The 13711-nt window shown below is 39.2% G+C and overlaps 1 protein-coding gene across 12 annotated transcripts in view; it reads right to left on the bottom strand.

Annotated features, from left to right (window-relative positions):
* Window positions 1–13711, bottom strand: part of MCTP1 (multiple C2 and transmembrane domain containing 1) — a 185627-nt gene that overhangs the window by 164272 nt on the left and 7644 nt on the right. For all 12 annotated transcript variants that reach the window (XR_003530831.1, XM_027662940.1, XM_027662942.1 and 9 more), the window contains exon 2: window positions 5828–5942. Coding sequence is in view for 11 of the 12 variants with exons in the window: in XM_027662940.1 (XP_027518741.1) it covers window positions 5828–5942 (115 nt within the window). In the remaining variant the exon portion in view is untranslated. The remainder of the gene's footprint in view (window positions 1–5827; window positions 5943–13711) is intronic.

Below are 13711 nucleotides of genomic sequence, written 5' to 3'. Positions count from 1 at the left end.
TATAGTATGCTCTGTAGTTTGGCTATATTGAAAAGTCTTTTCAATAATTTTAAATGCATTGCCTTATAAATAGATTTGCTTTCAACATTGTGTTCTAGCACAAAAATCAGGAGTATATTAAAAGGTTACTTAATCATCACAGTTTGTTATCCCATTGGCACCTAATTTTTTAGATCCTGAAAATGCAGATGTATACAGAGTTACTCACCACATAAAAAGCAAAGTCTTTGTGAATACTCTTGGACTATTACAGTTCTTCATAGTCTCCTGGTTTTGACAGTCATCTCTCTCAGTTATTCTCAATTTAAGCAGCTAGCTTATTACTGTTATAAATATTTCATATCAGAAATGGTAAATTCATCAAATTGAAATGCAAGCCTTTGCACTGCATCAGAGCACTAAGTGCACTATTTCTGGCACTCCTCTTGCCGTTTTTGGATACGGATTTCAGTATCAGAGTCAGCCACTTAAGGATCAAGCCCTCAGCTCTTTCTACAAAGACACGTTTTCTAGCCTTAGGAAGCATTACTGAACTGTCTCCTGCAGAGACAGACACAGAGATCTGGCAATGTTTTCCATTTAGAGGTCAAGATCTTAGATGGCGGTCAACAGCTGTTTCCAGGAACTCTTCCTCTAAGATTTCAACCAGAAAGCACACTACTTCTGGTCATCATGAAAATGCCAATAAATGTTACCCTTGTGCTCAGAACAAGTATTTTCCTATTGCTATTTGAAGATCAGGTCAATATTTATGCACTTTGGAAAAAAAAAAGAAAAAAATAATATAAATTTTAAAGGCAGAAGGCAACAAATTCATTATGGGATTAACCTATGTTACGTATTTCCCAATTTTTTCTGAAGTGGAGCAAGAAACCAACATTATACATTTCTCAAAAAGAATGAAAGAGAGTGGATCACATGCTCCATTGAAACAAGGAGACACTGTGAGGTAAGCATACTTAAAACACTTAAAGAATATTTTGATGTTTTCTTTGGACCAAAGAGAATCGGAGAAAGCCAACGACTAAGAGATAATTCCCCTTTTCACCAACTGTGCTATAACATTTCAGTTTGCATCTCAAAATGAGACTCTCCTAAAGCAAAACCAGATTAATCATAAGAGGAAAAGTTCTGTTTGTTTGCTTTAAAAATCCATTTAAGATACTGCAAACATCTGTAAAGATATGTTACCAAAATGAAGTAGCCACATAAACTCCACATGCAAGAAGTCAGAGACCAGCAACAAATCAAAAGGGACTTTTTAACCCAAAAATTTTAACTCCAGAAAAAGCTCTTAAAAATGTACGTGATATTACACAAGCACTCTATATGACAAAAAGCAAATGAGAAATCAAAACTGAAAAGGAAACCAGAAAGATATAGGTGATAAAGTTATCTTGTTAATGAACTTACCAAGTCCAACATTACACAGCTTTTCCAAATCTTATACAACGTCTCAGAAAAGAAATTTTTAAATCAAACCAGGTGTATAGTTTACTTCAGGATAGGCTTAAATAAAGCATATGTATGCTGGTTTTGGCTGGCACAGAGTTAATTTCCTCATAGTGGGTAGTATAGGGCCATGTTTTGGATTTGTGCTGAACACAGTGATGATAATATAGAGATGCTTTTGTTACTGCTGAGCAGTGCTTACACAGAACCAAGGGCTTTTCCTCTTCTTGTGCTCGTACACTGGTGAGGATACTAGGGGTCTATAGGAAATTGGGTGGAGACACAGCCAGGACACCTGACTCCTAACTGACCAAAGAGATATTCCATACTAAAAGGTATTATGCTTAGTATACAAAGTGAGGGGGAAGAAGGAGGTAGAGGACATTTGTAGTGATGGCGTTTGTCTTCTCAAGTAACTGTTATGCCCTGTTCTCCTGGAGATGGCTGAACACCTGCCTGCCCATGGGAAGCAGTGAATTAATTCCTTGTTCTATTTTTCTTGCATGTGCAGCTTTTGCTTTACCTATTAGACTGTACCTCAACTCATGAGTTTTCTTGCTTTTACTTTTTCAATTCTCTCTCTCACCCCTGTGGTGGGGAAGGGAACAAGCGGCTGTGTGCTGCTTGGTTGCTGGCTGGGGTTAAACCATGATAATATGTTATAAACAACATCTGAGGTTACTACAGGATTTTGCCAGAAGCTAAAATGTAAGCTGTCTCATCTCATAGCTTAGGTGAAGTTATGATACCACAGCTGCAGGGTACGTGGAAGGAAAGTTTGATCAGACTGACAACAGGATTCCTGTGAAGACAAGGAGCTAAAATGAAGCTTACGTTTCCTTCTGTCATACCGCACACAACATAGCATTAATTGTTAAGGAATACATTTCACAGTGTGCAACTGCAGTGTAAGCAGGCCATGAACTGCTGACCCTTGCATAACAAAGGGCACTGGGACCAGACACTCAGAGACACAGCAGGAGCCGACAACCCACAGACTTTTGGACTGTAAGGGTATAAAAGCCCAGGGTTTCCTTGTTTGGGATCCTCTCTCCTTGCAGGCACTCAGCTCAAGTTGTTATTTTGTGATTTACTTATTGCACCAAGATTAAACAACTTTAAAGATAAGCATGTCTGATACTCTGCCATGGGAAATCTAGGGTCAAGCTGGTAAGGAAACCCGGTCTGACTGTGAGTGTGGTGTGTGTAGCTGTGAAGGGGCCTCGGTCCTAGTTCAGGTGATGCGAGTGTGACTGTCAGACTGGCTACTCAATGGTTGGACAAGGGAAGTTTCCTGAACATAATACTGTTATAATGAAGGATATTCAGTCCTTTGAGAAGACAACAGCAAGATGCTGGTCTTCTCATGAAGAATGTTGTGCTCCTCTTTTGTTATGACTGTCAGTGGTGCCATTAATCAACTAATAGCTATGATTAATGCTGGTATTTCTAGCCACATAAATATAGCTTTAATCTACCCCCTATTCCTCTGAGAATGTTGTGGTATCTCTTTTTATAAATTTGGGGAAGAAAAATTGTGCAGAACATGTATGACATGAGAATTCAGCTTTGAATTCCAAGACTGCAATACGATCAGCAGCAGGTTTCCAAAAAAGTTATGTGAAACTGCAGTTCAAAAACTGAAGAACAGAAAGCTAAAACTGAAGTTCAAGTATTATTTTAGAGTGAAATTCACAGTACTTGGAGAAAAGTCAACTGTCAGACTTAAGCAGAGGATCTGAGAAAGATTTTCACGCTGTTACAGACTTACAGTGTAAGACTCCTTTGAGACAGTCCTGGAATAAATATTCCAAGATGTGTTAATATATATCACATCTGTTTCAGTAGCTCCATTTAGCATTTGAATACACATTGTTACACAGTCCCTTCTGCAGACTGTTCTCTAATCACCTTCTGTGTTGTAATCTCTTCTATAAACACTGCTGCAGCATGCTAGCAGTGCCACAGAAACACTGATACTGGCCCAGAGCAAAAGTCCTGTGAGTTCAGACCTTTGTCTCTAAGAGGGCTGTAAGCAGATGCTAATGGAAAAATAAGAGGACATGTACATATACTATATCCTTCCAATGCCCTCCTAGGCATCAAGAATTTGCAGTACAGACCTGAGTGAGATGTGTTTTCTGTGCATTTCAATGTCTTTTGTGGATTTTTTTTCCGTGAACTCAATCTCCTCTGCACCCACATAAACTTCCAGTAAGAAACCAGTTTTACATGCCCAGTTTCTGGTGGTGTAACACCACCAGATATGTTAATCACCAGTGATATATTAAACAATGTATTAAAAAAAGCTACAATTATAGTTAAAAAATTTAGACAAAACTGACTACCCAAATCAAGCCCCTTTCTGTGCATTTCCTATTGAGCTGCCATCTGAATCCACTAAGTGCCTGACTAATGTGTGTTAAGTCTCCTCAATTCAAATGCTGCAGGTGCTCCTAAAAACTCACTCCAGGTAGCTCCATAAAGGAAAATAAGTAGAAACACAGCAGATGGCAGGCAGGGCGTTCAGTCATGAGTGAATGGGTCCTAGCTTGATGTCCTAGTACCAAGTGCAATTTCTGTATTTTGCCCTTAAGAAACAAAAGCTCAGTCCTGGAGGCCCAAACCCTGTGGAGACCTTAAACCTTCAATGCAGGAGGGAGCCCATCTGTAGTTCCCACCTGGTCTAAAGGAAATTCTATACTTCAGTAAAGTGCAATGCACACACTCCTTCCTGACAAGCTTGCAGTGCCTCCGTAAAACACTCCTTTGGTTGGTTAAGATGGGAGTGCTGAGCTTTTTCAAGGACAAGAAAAAATTCAGAAAGGGAGCAAAAAATAATCCATGCATCTTGCTTTTTTGCTAAGTTTTCAAGTTACAAGACTACTCTGTGATTCCAGAGCCCAACAACCTTCCCCTGTACCTCTTCAAAAGGAGAACCAGTACTTGCTCAGCCTTCTGGAAAGTTATAGGTATATGCCATCCAAAGCAAATTACTGGCTCTGAAACAGGATGGGAGAAGACTGCAACCCTTGATTCTGGGCTCTAGGAATAATAAGTACTGAGAAGATACCACTCTTGCCATGTTGCCTCCCAGTTAGCTTTCAGAGGTTTCCTTGCTGCTGAAGCAGCAGCTTTCTGAAATTACCTTTTAAAGCACTTGACATTTTATACAGCACCTGGTATTTCCACCTCAGGAATCAGATCTCCTATTCTTTATTTAGTCTAGACCTAAACTCTTGTATTGTGGGAGAAAAAAGTACATATGTCTTCCTTGCATATGAATAATCATGTTTACATTCAAATTTTTATCCATTTATAAATAATATGAATAATGGATGTGACTTAATTTCAACACATCATTCAAAAACTGAGGAAATCTCTCTAGCTCATGCAACAGAAACATTTGAGTGTCTGTGTTTAACGAATTTCAAGCAAAGTTTGACAGAATACCAATATATCTAGAGGAAGAAAAGTTATTCTTGCAACGGTGAATGTATCAAAATTTCAGCTTCATGACATAAGTATCAGTGGAGTAATTTCCTATTCATGTAAACAGCTGTCTAGGTTTCTACTACCATATCTGAGATCTGAAAGCAGTCATATAACTTTATCAGGTAAGCATGGAAAGGTCCTGTGCAATACTACTTATTTTAAATATTTATTATGGCTTATTCTTTCTCACAGGAAATGTATTACAGGTAATCCAAATATGCTGTTAATCAGATTTATCATGCTTATATCGCTGTTCAGAAAGGGGATTACTGACTTACCTATTATTAAATATGAGCTGCAGTTGTATGGACAACTGAGTTATATGCAACAAAGACACCTCTTAGGAATCCTTTCTAAATCTGAATTATGTGTGTGGTACATGTCTGAGAGCAGACTGAAAAATGCTAATATGAGACTGGCAGAGTGACAAACAGGCAAAGCCTGGACACATCCAATACAGGGGTTTTACTGGTTTTGTCTTTAAACACAGCTCCAGTGTTTATCAATTAAGCAGTAAAGAATAAAATAAACACCAAGACAGCACATGTGCAAGCAAGACAGCACAAAGCTACATGGTTAAAATAAATCTACTGACCTTTTCTTAGTTTGAAATATTCAAAAAAGAAGAGGAAAATTGTCTAGCACAAGTATTAAACCAATATTAGTTAAATCTTATTACTCCACCTGCATGGGGTTAACTGGCCCTAGCTCCTTTCACTTCATGCTCTTGAGTCGAAGAACTTCTACAAAGTTTGAAGCTGAGTTGAACTAACACACTTATAACTCAAACCTTAATTGTAATTTTAATACCCTCATATAAATTTACATAATGAACATGTAGCTTCCCAATCATTATGGCAGTGATTAACAGCACACTTACCGCCACGGTCCCGGGCAGCTAGATTTTGTCCTCTTCTTAGAGTAACATCCAACTGGTACATTCCAGGGTCCCCAGAGGGAAAATCTGCATTACTTATTCCAACCAAATTTGTTCTCTGCAGAGCGTGGAAATAAAAACACGACAGCTGATGTTACTAAAAGTTTCATGTAAGGTATGTATTATGTATCACCATCCTACTGAACTAAGACAAGGTCATATCCCATTCCCCAACCTCAGAGCTAATATCCAGCATCAAGGAATCTGCCCATCTCATCAGTATGACAATTCCTGAGATTCACCTTTTTTTTTTTAACAAAAACAACAAACAACACCAGAAAAATAAACTGGTTGACAGTTGATAGTTAAATATGTTATTTTAAAAATGTGGTTGAAAAAATAATTCTTTGATATACAGGAGGTGACACTAAGGTCTTTAAAGTCCCTTCCAACCCAAATCATTTGATGATTCTACGAACCGCCACTTTTAATTACATTCACATACAGTCCTGGCCCACTAAAGCAAAATAGGTAAGAAAAAAAAGCTAGACCTTACAGTACTATTTGGACAAGTCATCACTGGCACCCTCAAATCCTGTGTTTATCCAAGTGATAATCTATGCACTGAATAAATATACATGAATTAAGATTTTGTCAGCTACTGCAGTACTTTGGGGTTTTTCCACAAAGTTCTGGGGGGAGCTGTGAGGGGAAAATGATCATAAAAGACATTAAATGCAGTTGTAGCTTTGCATGCCAGGACAACCACTCTTATTATTAGTTATTTAGTGATATAAAATGTATCAGTAAAAAAAACCCCATCCAAACCAATAAAGGAAGTCAGAATGTAAGGAACTCTCCCAACCTCCAGACTGCATGAACAGTAACCACATTTCTGTCCCATAGACAAAGTAGAGAAACTGTATTTCCTAGTACACATAAGCTTTTGCAAAATAGTTTTTAACACATCTCTCTGTAAGTAGAATCTAATTACAGTGTGTGCTTGGAATACTACATTTTATTTTAAGACTACAACAACTATATCGATTATACATTCACAGTACATATACAGAAGTTTTATCTTTTCCAATGAACATCATACACATATGCTCAAGCCAGGAGCTAAATCTTTTAAAAGCAGTGCTATTAATATTTTACTATGTGATTACGGGTCCTCTGCAAGGGGAAAAAAAAAAAGTACCATGATAGAAATATCACAGAGACCACATGGGTACCAAGTGCTATACTATTTCAAAAAGAAACAAGTTTTGTCTTCTTTCTTCCTACTAAACCCTTTTTTCTTATTAAGGTAATAATGAAACTACAGTACAAAGGCAGGCACAAAATAAAGGCATTTCAACAGATGGCTTATTCTCATTATTCCAGAGTCATAACTCTGAGCCCTAACATATTTAACCTTTGCTGCCACACATACACTGCTGGCCAAATCGCACACCAATATGCTCATTGGTTCCACAGCAAGGAAATTTTTTCAACACTAGTGCATTTCAAAGAAAATGGTTAGATAAGCTTTGATTTGGTAGAGGGGGGTTGTTCTTGAAATCTAGCAACATTTATCTTTTAATTTTGTTCTTGTAAAGTAACTGATGAGGCAGGCCTGAAAATATCAAAAGACCTCACAAGACTCTTGCAGAAGGCAGCCACCAGCTTCTTTTAAATTACTAACTCCTCACTTACCATCTCTTCTATTCACTCTTTTTTTTTTTTAATGCACTGTCTGCAGGATACAAGACTGACAACAGTGACCCCACTCCTGCAATGCTTAGTATCTAGTCCAGTCAGAAATACGGAAATAGCTGCATAATGGCCCCAGCCTCATCCATGACCGCAGCATTTAGCACAGTATTATGAAACGAAGAAATGTGTTCTGCAGTAACAATAAAACCCAAAACTTTCCTTCCCCTTTCTTGCCCTCCTACAAGAGTTTGCAGTCACAAAAGAAACATGGTGTCTCCCAACATTCATATTCTTCCTTGCCGAGTCCTCCTCTCTCTTCCCCTCTGAGGCAGAACGCAAGCTCTACATTGAACTTCCTCGCTTTAAACATGTTTTCTTTTCCACTTCTCACATCTTTTTCAATGTTTTTCTTTCTTTTTTCTTGCAACAGAGCTCCAGTTTCTTTTTGATATTTATATTAATCAGTTTTTCAGCTGTTCAAGGAGGCTAGAAACACTTAGGTGAGCAATGTAACAAGCCTACAGTATGTAAACAGTTAAACAAAAAGCAGAGATATTAACTATCCCTAAGTATTTAGAAAGTCAAGCCAGCATTTCTACATCCCACTAGTACCATTTGAAGTACTATTCCATTAAAACTGGAGGTTGCCATAATAAACACAACTTTCAATAAATCATTTTTTCAATCACCTATTTTAATTAACGAGTTCAAAACTTAAAATAGAAACAAAGAACCACTTTTGCACGGCCTGTAGTAATGAACTGAAGTTAGAAATATTCAGACAAGCAACTTGGGAGCATGCATGAAAGCCTACAATCGCCCAAACCATAGAACTGTTTCAAAAACAAATTTTCTGAACTTCTGCACTCAGAATAATTCCACCAGTGTCAAGAAAAAAGCTCTCTGTACTTAGGGGAAAACAAACAAACAAACAAAAGCCAAACAAAAACATAAAAAAACCCAAAACACAAAAACCATCACAACTAGTAGTTTTTAGCCTCAAGGCTGTTTCTTACTGACTGCTACAGGATGACACCAAACCTGACAAAGAAAGGGCATGCTTTGACTTTTTGTGTCTAAAACGTGCAGAATATGTTGAAAATACTTTTAATAAATCTTTAGCAAAAATAGTTAGATTCCAGACAAAGACCAGAAAGGCTCAAGTATCCAGCTTCAATTTTAAGACGAAAAAAACATTTTGGTCAATTACAGCTTTATTGTGTCTGCCATCAGAAGAGTAAGACACAACCTCACTGCTCATTTTTCTAGATGGACAGACTGAAGGAAGAGTTAACCCCTTGAATTCAAACCATCCATGACATAAGAATAGTTAGGCAAATGAGTCACATTCACAGATACAATACAGATGTCTTCCACGTTCTCCACATTAGTATTACAGCAGCCTGAGTCAACTGTAAAGCATCATAATTAATTTTTAGTACCAGAAATAGTGAAGCAGCATTTATAGAAAGTAACCAACTACAGCTGGTCCTACAGCAATCTGCATTACTCTGTAGACATAAGAAAGGTATACATAAAGTAAAAATGCATCCTATAAAGTAACTGCAAAAATATCCCCTTGTGTAACTAGTGATCCTGAAGTGAGAATACCTCAGAGTCTACAAACGAGATAATGTTGCTCAAAAGCCCTGGGAAAAACACAGCCATGTGTTGCTGAACAAACAGCCCCAACCCAGAAAGAACAGTATGACCTAACCAGCTCCTCCAGCTGACTTGGCTCATTAAGATAGGTATTTTGCTAGTTTCAAGTGCGGTATAGACACACAAAAAAAATGCTCATGGCCAGCTGGTATCAAAATGCCATTATTTTCCTTTTTCCACCACATGAAAAATGTGTTTAATGTCTGAAGACATGCAAAACACCTTAACCTTGAAGGAACAAAACAACACAAACTATTTGACTTAATAAAGGAGTGATGTAGTCTAGATATAATTGCAACAATTTTGTTATGTCTGACTAGAAGTCTAAGGCCTATTTTTATTTTTAAACAATAACATTCCTTGCCTGCAACCTCTTTGTGGTTCAAAAAAATCTGCACAAAAACAGTGCAAAACAATCTTGTATCACAAGCACAAAAGAGACTGGTAGATTAAACCACATATCCTCTTCTCAGACCACCCTAGAGCATACTAGCTGCAATATGCTTCTAAAGTATCAAAATATATACTTTCAAAAGCTAGGTAAAGAGATCAGAAGAAGTAGGTAGATAAATGTGGGGTTTTGTTCTACTGGCAGTGGGTCATGGCATTAGGCATCACGGACAGCTATTTATAGCCAGGATGGGCTCAGATCTCTCTATCACTGACTGGGGCACAGGATGGATCTGAAAGACGGAAGAGCAAGATACAGCAGCCCAGGAAATGCCATATCTTGACCATTCTCCCCTCGTGGACAATGCTTACCCCATCCTCATCTTCAAATGTGGAGTATTGTGTGTTGTGCTGATAAAAGGATAAAAGGATTCACGACTCCTTACTAAAACTTTTGGACAGACAGCAAGATGAGAGAAACAAATTCCTACAAAATTTTGTTGACTCTTTGCAAAAGCATTTACAAGATTTGGCTGATCCCTTACAAAAACGTCTAGATAGAGAGCAAAATGAGAGAACGAAATTGGAATCCCTCCTTAATATGGAAAGAGGCCTTATCAGAAGAATGCACCTTGAACTTTGTAAGGCTGCAGAGCAGGAGAATATATTGAGAGTGACACAGGTATCCTGTCAGGGATAAGAAGCTGGTGAGGGGAGTACAACATCTTGGAGAGCAGCTCAGTTAAGGAATTAGTTGAGAAATTGCAGCAGCAATTAGCAAGTGAAAGGCTGCAAAACTTTTAGAGAGAGTGACTAACAAAACACTAAGCCCTCTGTCCCTGTACCCAGTAAGGAATTAGATGAGCACGAGGAGACCGTGCACAGAAAATGAGTGGCAATGTGACCTCTAATTAAAATGGAAGTAATGGAGGGTAAGGAGGATGAGAAGAAGGAAATAACTAAGTCATTGCCGTATTCAGCTGAGAATTTAGTAAAACTCCAAGAGAAGTATGGTAAGCGACCCCAGGAGTTAAAAACAGAGTATGTTTTAACTGGTGGGAACAGGATCCTCCTATCACAAGAGGAAGCCCACGGAAACTAGGGACCAGGGGTTTTCCTACTGGTAAATGATCCTGCTCCAGGGTGAACCCAGGTCCCTCACCCAGACGGCTGCCTACTGGGCAAGGGGTTTATCTCTCCAGGAAAGGGGAGACCCCATAAGTATCCCCATGTCAAGTGGGGGGCCTCCAACAGAAAATATTCAGAAGATTGATTGTCTTCAACTAATGCATGACTGCCAGTTAGTGCAGCATTAGCTATCCCCGCTGCATTTGATCACTAACGCTGATTTTACGACTCTACTCATTTGGTGACTATCAAATTCCTTAAAAATGTATGCAATTCAGTTGCAAGACCAATTGTAAAGATGCATTAACCCTTCAGGGAAGACCTCTGATGTGGGGAGAGGTGGCCTGGGAATTGATGAATTATAGGAGGAGAATGGGTGTTAGCCTCAATACAGAGAGACAAAAGCCTGCAGTTAGACGAACGGAGCAAGAGAAAGAAAAATCACCCCCTTTATATAAAATGCCTAGGTCAGGGAAGGAGTTTGAAACTTAGCGAAATACACTATGGGTTGAAGGGAGAAAATAGGAGATCTCTTCTATGGAGCTGATGGATGAATTGCCCACTGCTACTCTCAAAAAACTGGTACACAAGTGGCTGGGAGGACAGAAGAACACCAAAAGAGTTGGGATCTCTTCCCCTGAGTGGGAGAAAGTCCTGAGGGCCCTCAGGCTGTTCCAGCTACTCCCTCAGCTCCAGTTGGAGATCTGGTTAGCCTATAATTGGGAAACTCTAGACGTTCTCAAAAAGTGAACTGGAGGATAGCCAGTGGAGGTATTTAAGAAGGCTCACTGAAAACCCACAGGGTGATTTGATTCAGAAGCAACAGAAAAAAAAGCCAGCTGTGAAAAAGGGAGAGGCTGTAGAAGGGCAGGCAGAGATAGCAGAAGGGCAGGCATAAACAGCAGAAGCGCAGGCACCAACTGCTGTGGAGCAAAAAGAAGCTGCAGAAGGGGAAGCCCAGGGATACTGGGAAACAGGGGTTTTCCTACTAGTAAATGATTGTTGTGAACCCTGGTCCATCACCCTGAAGGCTGCCTATTGGTCAGGGGGTTTGGATCCCCTGGAGAGGGAAAGCAGGCTTCCGGAGAAGGTGTTGCTTGTTGCTGAGCATGATTAGGAAAAGGAAAAGAGGCTGCAGGCAGAGGGCCTGCTTGTTGCCAAGCATGATCATATTAAGAGGCTTTAGGCAGAGCTTTGGGACGTGTATGAGAGAAAGAGAATCTAACTGCAGGATGTAGAATCTGGACCCCTAATTAAAACTGAAACCACAGATGATGGTCATGGTCAGCCAACTCCTACCAAAACAGTGTCATACACCAGAACTGAGATACCGAAGTTATTGCCAGATCAGTTAGATGAGGAGATGGGAGACCCCATAAGTATTCTCACTTCGAATTTGGAGACTGTTTCTGGACTAACCCAAGCAGAAGCCGTTAGTCAAGCCACAGGCAAAAGCACACAAAGAGTTTTAAAACAGTGGTTCAGTTATTTACTAGTTATTTACTAGTTTCATCCAATCAAATAATGGCAGCCTCTTTACTGATGGCGGGGGGTAACAGGAGTGGGCTAGGGGTGAAGGGATTAATTGGTCCTTTCGTGAAAGGGAAGGTAAAGATCCAATTAAGCTTAAGCAGCACCCAAGAAAACCAGTTTTAATGGATTTATTCACTATTGGAGCAGTGGTTCAAGGTGCTTTGGGCAGTTATTCATGGGTAGCTACCAATGCCCATGATAAAGAACATTGTATTCACACTGAATGGATAGGGCCTTCTTTTTAATCACTGGGTTTATGTTACGGCATGTTCTCTTTCTCTTTTCCTACAGGAACTATGATGGAGCAATTAAATTAACCTTGTTCTGTAGATCAGTGTTAATGTCAGGAATTTTGACAATGTGTTGTTTTTTGACTAGTTGTTTTACTTATCACTACTTGGCAATATGTCCTTTGTACCCTCTTCCTATTAAATGTGAACTATTGTAATAAGACTCCAAACTTAGCTTAGGAGCTAATACAAGGACTTGTAAGAATATGGAGGTTTGATGGCCAATGCCCTAGTTTGCAGAGGAAGAAGATTCTTTCTGTTGCCTGTAAATTTGCTTGCTGTGATGTCTCTTACTCGTAACACCTGCCCTGGAGACCCATCAAAATTTAGGGTTTAGGAATTCTGTGTATATTTATCACCTCACTTAAGAATGTGAAACTACAAATTTTGTTTGGTCAATGATAGGACAAGGGGCAATAGCTCTAAACTGAAAGAAGGTAAATTTAGATTATATATTAGGATGAAATTCTTCACTGTGAGGGTGGTGAGGCACAGGAACAGGTTCCTCATCCCTGGAAGTGTCCAAGGCCAGGATGAAGCAACCTGATGGAAGGTGTCCCTGCCCATGGCAGCAGGGTGGAAAAAAGATAATCCTTCAGGTCCTTCCAACCCAATCCAACCCTCTCTGTGATTCTGTGATTTTATTTGGTCAAATGACTACATAGAAAATCAAATCAGCAACATCCAAGCACAAATGAACAAAAGACTGCTCACCATCTAAAGATGAGTCAGTGATTACTTGACTTGATGAAACATAGTCTTCCTCCTCACCAAAAAAATCACTCATGAAACATGAGGTGCCTTTACTGACAAAAATCCCAGCACTGCAATACTTTTTTCCCCAGATCCCACTACTCACACCAAATCCGGACCATTCAAAACTAGATTTTTTTGACAGTGATGGTATATCATAGCCTTTGAAAGATGAAACCTCTGGCTTGGTGGAAAGGTATGAATCACCTACCCCACAAGACTTCAAAACATACAAATCTAGACAGATCATTTTTTGGTGCACTTGCTATGGTTTGTCATCAGTTCTCCATTACAGAAATACATTGAATGGAACATACCCTGAACACAACACATAAACAAAACTCCACATAAAACAAAACTCCATACTGAACTAAAAGTGATCTAATTTGCCATTTTGATAAATCAAGTCTACCACAGACAAAACTGGGGGGAA

The sequence above is a fragment of the Corapipo altera genome, unplaced genomic scaffold (genome assembly GCF_003945725.1).
Source record: "Corapipo altera isolate COAL_440 unplaced genomic scaffold, ASM394572v1 61167, whole genome shotgun sequence".
Taxonomy (NCBI): domain Eukaryota; kingdom Metazoa; phylum Chordata; class Aves; order Passeriformes; family Pipridae; genus Corapipo; species Corapipo altera.
This window is presented reverse-complemented; position numbering and strand designations above follow the sequence as displayed.